Source organism: Neopelma chrysocephalum, unplaced genomic scaffold (genome assembly GCF_003984885.1).
Source record: "Neopelma chrysocephalum unplaced genomic scaffold, ASM398488v2 Primary Assembly neopelma1_255, whole genome shotgun sequence".
In the NCBI taxonomy this organism is placed as follows: Eukaryota; Metazoa; Chordata; class Aves; order Passeriformes; family Pipridae; genus Neopelma; species Neopelma chrysocephalum.
The window spans coordinates 252,124-259,808 of NW_020897917.1; the positions used below are offsets into that span (position 1 = coordinate 252,124).

The 7,685-nt window shown below is 46.9% G+C and overlaps 1 protein-coding gene across 1 annotated transcript in view; it reads right to left on the bottom strand.

Annotated features, from left to right (window-relative positions):
- FBLN2 (fibulin 2) overlaps positions 1-7,685 on the bottom strand; it is a 103,977-nt gene that overhangs the window by 21,910 nt on the left and 74,382 nt on the right. The window contains exons 4-7 of the mRNA XM_027704108.1: positions 5,518-5,756; positions 3,991-4,197; positions 1,634-1,750; positions 1,092-1,193 (exon numbers count right to left, since the gene is read on the bottom strand). Of these exons, the coding sequence (XP_027559909.1) occupies positions 1,092-1,193; positions 1,634-1,750; positions 3,991-4,197; positions 5,518-5,756 (665 nt within the window). The remainder of the gene's footprint in view (positions 1-1,091; positions 1,194-1,633; positions 1,751-3,990; positions 4,198-5,517; positions 5,757-7,685) is intronic.

The following is a 7,685-nucleotide window of genomic DNA, read 5'->3' on the forward strand; positions in this document are numbered from 1 at the left end:
TTCCGTCATGCCAGAAAGAAACATCCTTGGAACCAGGCAGGCAGTCCCACAGAGCCAGTGCACACTGTTCCAGTGCACCCTTACCATCAAATCCTTGCTGTAATTTAGATTAGAAATGGCCCTTGCTACAATTTAAACTCACTGCTTCCACTGACATTTATAAATTTTTTCATTTCCTGTAGGAAAACGATTGCCTTGAAATGCCCCTTTTGATTCTGACATTAATTAATCAAATTAGCTTCCACCACACTTCAGTAAGCACTGCACCGTGAATATTTCATCTGGTGATATTAAAATCCCATTTTCTTCACAGACTGTCCAGAATTTCATGAAAATGATTTGTAATTCAATAAGATCTGAGATTAAGAGGGATGTGGATCATTTGTGAGCAATTCTGAGCATCGGAAGCTTCTCCCTGCATTTACTGTTACTGCTCCCACACTTAGAGATTTATAATTAAGGTATGTCACAGGGCATTGCTTCTGACCCCCAAATCTTCCCTGGCCAAACATATCCCTTGTCACTACTCCAGCATGTCCACTTAAAATGTCTATCATGTGAATGGTCATGGTGCAGCTTTGGAATTCACTGCTCATCACTGTGCAAGGCTGAGCTCCAGTGTCAAGTGGAACAACTCCCATGGCTGTGAAGCCTCCCTGAGTTCAGGTTTTCAAGGCAAGAGGAAATAAACCCCAACAAAGCAGATGTCAGGCAGAGCTGTGGCTCTGGGGGTCCCCCAGGACAGCAAACCTGCCCCCGTCCTGCTCACTGCTCCAGAAAGAAAAGCTGCGTGTCCATAGCTGTGCAGACAGACCCTGGGGAGGAATGGCAGTGGGAAGAGAAACCAAGAGGGCTGAAGAAAAGCCTGGAATGTCAGAGGAAAAGAGCACAAATCCAGGCTTGCCTTCACCTGAAGTCCCCAGGTCCCAGCACACTGTGCTTCAGGAGTTATCTGTGGAGCAGGTCTGGGATTCCTTCTGCCAAGTGGTCTCTGCACTGCCACTGCAATTCACAGCATGACAATGAGGAACCCTTAGAGGGACACCCAGGGGGGTGAGAGATAAAACCCCCTCTCTGTGGTGAGCACTTACCTTCACAGGACACGCCATCAGCCATGAGGGTGTACCCAGCCAGGCAGGAGCACACGGCCTCTCCTTCCACCACGTTGCAGAGGTGCTTGCAGGGCCCGTTATCTGCACGAGGCACAGTCACAAACCACATCAGTACCCACAGCACGGATCAGCTGCAGTCACACACCTCCAGGTCCCAAAAACCATCCCAGCTTAGGCAACAGGGAGTGCAGTCTGTAAACAACGTGTCCAACAGCCCCAATCACTGCTGACAGCCCTCCCCCAGCACCCAACCCCCTGTGCCACCCTCCCCCGGCACCCAACCCCCTGTGCCACCCTCCCTGCACTGCTCCCCTCACACCAACGGGGTAATTACACTGAAGGCAGAGTATAGCTCCAAATTCCTTCCTCAGGAATTCCCCTGACAATTCCTCAGCCTTGTGCCAGAGGTAACAAATTAGGGGTGTGTGTCGAGATCAGACTGGGGGAGGGATGAGTGGAATTTTATTCCATCTCCAGACACTCCTCACTCCCTGCAGGAGTATTTCCCACCTCCAACATACCTTTACACTGGTCCTGCTCCTCCTGCAAGGACACCACCAGAATGGGCTGAGAGGGAGAGGCTACTGGAGGGATGGTGGCTTCAGCTTCCAGCCTTGTCACCTGTGCCCTGTCAGGATCTGTAAGGCAAGGGAGGCAGAGAGGATCAGGGACAGCACCATCCCCACTCCACGTGGCAAGGGGCCTGGTCCCATCCATCCCACCCCATCGTGGTCTGGAGGAGGAAACATCATCATGGATTACAGATCAGGGAGCCTGGCTGAAAACAACCTCCGTGGAGTAAAATATTGCAACATCTGAATAAACCAGAAAGTGGTAATTTTGTTTTTAAAAATCTCTGCTATATTGTAAATACAGTGGCTGTCCTCCATTCAGTGTTTGATGGAAAAGAAATCCAAACCCAAAACAAGCCTTTGACCTTATTCTGTCCATCCTATTTCAACACAGATGAACAGCAGACACTCACCTTTATAAGCACAGGATATTTTGGAATGGCTTTTGTACAGCCAAGGGGAAAACATGACAGCTGCTGTCTGTCATTAAGATTTCCATCAGACAGTAAAGTTAAAGGTATCAGGAAAAAAAGAGCTCTGACACATCAATAAGAGTAATTCAGTTTATCAATATCACCAAAACAGAAGCCTAAATCCATAAGGCTGAATTCTTCCTTAAGAGGGAGGTGTCCTGTTCCCACTGACTCAAGTTCAAGTGTCACCCAGAGCAAAGTGTGAGCCACCAAACAATGACAACAATAAATGACTAAGGGTGATTGCAGTGCAGGTTTGGGGGATGGGAAGAGTGATTTCATGAAAAAAAACCAAAGTCATCACAGACATACAATGGGCTGTGGCACAGAGACAAACAAAATCACCTGCTTGTGGCACAGCCTGAGTGATTTCCCCAGAAATACCAGAGATGGGCACACACACAGAGGACAAACGAGAAATAAAAGGCCAGGCAGAGCACATGTGGTTTAGCCAAGTGTAACCAGTGAGGTTCACAGAGCCACAGAATCCGAGAATGTGCTGAATTGGAAGGGACCCACAAGGATCATCCAGTCCAACCCCTGGCCCTGCACAGACCCATCCCCAAGAGTCACCCCCTGTGCCCCAGAGGATCATCCAAACCCTCCTGGAGCTCTGGCAGCCTTGGGGCTGTGCCCACTGCCCTGGGGAGCCTGGGCAGTGCCCAACCAGCCTCTGGGGGAAGAACCTTTTTCTAAGATCCAACCCAAACCTGCCCTTAATTTGACCCAGGAATGACCCAGCAATGATCAACCCTTCCTTCCCTTGCTCCTCCCATCCATCTCAGGTGTCCCACACACAGTCCTCTCCCCTCATCACAAGTTTCTACCCCAGCTGAGCTCTGCAAACCCCTCCACACTTCTTGGCACAGCCACAGGCACCACAGTCCTGCAGATCTGCAAGAACACTGGCAGGATAACAGGATGTCTTCACCCAAATCTGCACTTCAGCCCCAGTCGGTGGGGGGAGAAGCAAAGCAAAGCAAAGCCAAACAAAAGCACACACATGCTCCAGGTGAGCCAAATTTTGCAGTGCTAAAATAAGAACCTTTTCTTTTGCCCCTTTTGGATTAGGTTCCTTCCCCAGAACTTTAATTCAAACAACAGAGCAGACAGCTGCCACAGGAACAGTCAAAGACACCACTGATGTAACACCACGTCGAGAAGGATGACATAAATGCTCATTGTTTGGCTTGGACAGAGAGTTGGGAAGCCTAAGGAATTCTGTCATTGGATGGAAACACTGGTTTTGCTCGTTAAATAACTGAAAGCACTTGTAACTAATATAAGGTTTCAACTTTTCGGGTTATCTGATTTGAAATCCTGCCACTGGAGAACTGCAGAAATCAAAACAATTACAATACAATAGACTTTCTTTTCCAGACTTCCACCACACTAGATAAATTTAGAGTTTGTTATCACTGAAAGATGTTAATGATTTTAGATAAAAATCAAAGCTCAGGAAGCAATGCTGATTCTGTCTGAACTAAGTTTATCTAAAGGAAACCTAACTGTGAAAGACAAAATTTCTCTGAGAAGAAAAGATAATTCATTAAAAACCTTTAGAAATCCTCCTCTGAAAAGTGCAAACACTTTTAATTTGAACATATGAAATACCACCCTGAGCTCACGCCACCAAAACACAAAAATACAGTATAATTAAGTTTCCTAAATTATTATTTTTCTTTATATTTTATGATTTCTACAGAACACGTCCATGCATCAACACCCAAAAATAACCTCACGGAAACCAAAGAGAAACTAAAGAAAAGCTCGGAAGAGCAATGCAGGTGACACAAAGATATTGGCACTCCTGGTGTTCCCTGCCCATCTCACCTGGAGAGCAGCTGGTCCCATCATCCTGCAAGGTGAAATCTGGGAAACACGAGCACTTGTAGGAGCCCACGGTGTTGATGCACAAATGCTGGCAGAGCTCCCCACCATAGAGGAGACACTCATCCAGGTCGTCTCCAGGCAGGCTGTTGGACAGTTCAGCCTCACTGCTGATGGACAAAGCTTCGTTGTGATCTTCCCTCTCTGAAACTACAACAGAACAGCACCTGTGGGTTCTCTGATGGGTGTTTTTGCAGTGGGGCTGGATAGAATGGGGTGTTTGGTCACACAAACTCCAAATAAAGGCAGAGCTACCCAAAACAGTTACTCCAAGGACAGAGCAAATGAACCCATCCTGGAATAGCACCACTGTGCTGAAGGTCCACCTTCTCCCTCCGTAAAGCTGGAAGGACAGACATTTTACAGGAGCCTCTGAGAAACAGGGAGACCCTGGGAGGTCACAAGCTCCCCTTTCACACTGGCTGCCAACACTGTTGCTATTGATATTTGAACTAAGGTATCACATTGAAGCCTCATCTGAAATCAGCCCCACAGAAGAACCACATTGAATTTCAAATTTCAGGAGAAAAATGCACCCAGTTGGTTTGGAAACTCTTCTCAACACCACAATTTGATGGCTCCTTCTGTACCAGCATCACCAACAGCCTGGGAGCCACTGAGCAGTGAATGGCTGCCCTATCCACTGCTTTTGAACACAATCCTTTTCCATCCCCAACCAAGTCTGACAAGACTTTCTGTGACACCAAAATGAATTGTTCAGCGAGTTTCTCAGCCAGTTTTTCTTAAATAAGCCTTTTCCCTTGTTGGTGAGAGAAAGTACACATTTAGTTCGTGAGAACAGAGACCAAAATTGTACCCTCACATATGCAGGAGGTTACCATGAAATCCATGTGACAGGTGGGTACAGAGTGATGCCAGAGAGAAGGTGATCTTGAGCTGAGCCTCATGGCTGTCCAAGCTCCAGATTTGCCACATTCCCTTTGTCAGGGCTCTTTGGCTGCAGGATTTGCCTTAGCTCTTCAGCATCACTATGTTTATATGTTTAAAGTGTGAAAACACACTTGCAGTGCTCTGGGGCTGTTCCAGAGTGTGCTGTGAGAAAGCTGCCATTCTGTATGAAAATCTACTCCCAGGATGTTTCATTGATATCACAGTCCACGGGATTACTTCAAGTGGACAAAACTCATCCTTTGCTTTACACAGAATCCTGCAGGATTGCTCCTGCTAAAACACACCTTCAGTTTGCTCCTTATGGAGGGCTGGTGGAGGCCTCTGGACTGTGTGACTCAGGGGGGAAAACCAAACAAAACACCAAACTGCTCAAGAAGGTCTGTTTAAGGATCAGAAACATCCACATATTCTTTGCTTTTTTAAAAGTGTTTTAAGAACAACCTATACTTGATCTGAGAGGCAAAGCAACTGTTCACATCACTCCTTCCAGCACCTCCCTGTATGACCTTGTGACACAGACCTTGTCTGTATGTCTCCAAATGATAAATGGGCACTTACCCTTCTCAGGTGTCACTGTTGGCAAAGGCTCAGGATGCCTTTTGATTTCTGGATGGATGAAGTGGTCCCCCCCCTCACAGCAGGACAGCATCACATGGCTGCAGGGGTAGCCCAGGTTGATGTTGGACTCGCAGGTTTTGCCCTCACTCCTCAGTCTCAGGCCCAGATTGCAGCAGTCACAGCATTGCTGCAAAGGAAGGGCACTGTCAGGAACAAGGATTTGGGAGCACTGGCACGGGCTGCCAGGGCAGTGGTGGAGTCACCAACCCTGGAAGTGTTCAAAACACATGTGGATGTGGTGCTCGAGGACGTGGTTTGATGGTGAACATGGTGGTGCTGGCTTCATGGTTGGACTTGGTGATCTTAGAGGGCTTTTCCAACCTTAACAATTCTCTGATTCTGTGATTTAATACAGCTTCACGGATGAGCCCCCACGCATCTGGAACTGATCTGCACTTCCCTCAGCATCTGCAAAAGCACTTTGGGTTTAGACAGTTGCAAACATCAAAGCTTTACTTGTGGTTGTTTTTGCCATTCTGCACAGAGGGGTCAACTGCAGCCCCAGTAAACACAAGGTCTGGCTGTGCCAGGGATTTCAGCAGCTCCACATGCAAGGAAGGAGTGGTGCCACAGACCAGCTCCTCCCAGCTCCTGCACAGCCATTGCTTGTGTGTGGTATGAATAAAAATTATAAAGAAAACAACACAGATCTACACCTCTTAGCATTAGAGCTCAAGAAATGGTCAGTTGTTGGACACAATGTGACAGGAATTGGAAAGAGCCTGCACGGACAGGAGGATCAGCAGCATCTGAGCCCTGTCAGGGTGTCAGGAAAGACTCTTTCTCTCTGCACCACTGCCCTGCAAACCTGCTGTGACCTTTAATTACCTGACTGTGCTGGGCACATCCTGCTGAGACAGTGGCTGGAGGAAGGCCAGGGTGTATTTCCTGAGCTATTTGCCTTCCTTTTCTTTCCTGAGAGCATCCAAGCAGCAGCAGCTTTGCTGACAGGTTGATGCAATGGGGCCTCCCACCTCTTGCAGTTTGCTCTGCTGCAGGTGGCAGACAAAACCTGTGTGGTGCTTTACTGAGACCCACACAGACCCACTGCACAGTCAGGCCACAAAACCACATCAGATAAATGATATCAAATTCAAAAGACTATACTGTACATGCAGAGAGGACACCTAAACCAGCAGGGAAGGTGAGGAGCTGGGAGTCTCTGCTGCAGAGACAGCAGGGGTCGTGTGGGAATTGAAGATGCTTGTCTGGCTTTAGATTTAAGTGTCCCCTTATATTTATATATTTTAATATATTTTTATATATTTTAATTTATATATATATATATACATTAAACTGTCAGATTAGTTATAAAATCTTTCCCTCTGCAACTCCTCTGATAATCATCCACTCCAGTAACTCATAGCTTGCAGCTGCACTAAAACAGCCTCTCTGAACCCAGAGAGGTGATTTCAGTCTATCCAAATATTCAGCCAATGCAAAGGATCAGACACAGAAAAGAAGGGAATGATTTGAGCTGGCACCAGTGAGCTCTGCCAACAGAAAGTCCAAGGATGGAGAAGCAGCAAATTGAACTCAGCTCCCACTTCCCAGGAGGGAGATCCCTCACCTGAGGAGGGCAAGTAAGAGAAGGCTGGATGAGCATGGAAATGGGAAGGAATCATATTTCATGATTAGCAGTCCCAGGGGGGCATTCCCATTAAACCAGAGCCTGTCTCCCGTAGGGAAATGGGAAACTCATCCACTGACAGCTCAATCTGCAGAAACTCCTCCACAAAGTCATTTTTTCAAGACTCAAATGCTGCAGCTTTGGGGTTTCTTGAGCATTTCACACACAATACACAGCATTGCATGTTCAGCCAATATTTATGGCTACAGCTCATGGTTTATGTCCCTGCTTCCTAACCTGAAAAATCCCCAAATATCATAACTAGCAGACGTTACTCACATTTGCAAATATGCACAGCCAGAAGGAGTTGCCTTTACGTGCTCAAATACATGTTTGTGAAAAATTTACAGTACAGGTCCTGAGGAAGATGAATTATTTTGGACACTGAATAGCTAAATCATCTTTCCAAAAGAAGTATTAAAAAAACCCAACCTAGCTATAACGGATTGTGGTCGTGCTAGAAAAGGGAAAATTCCTG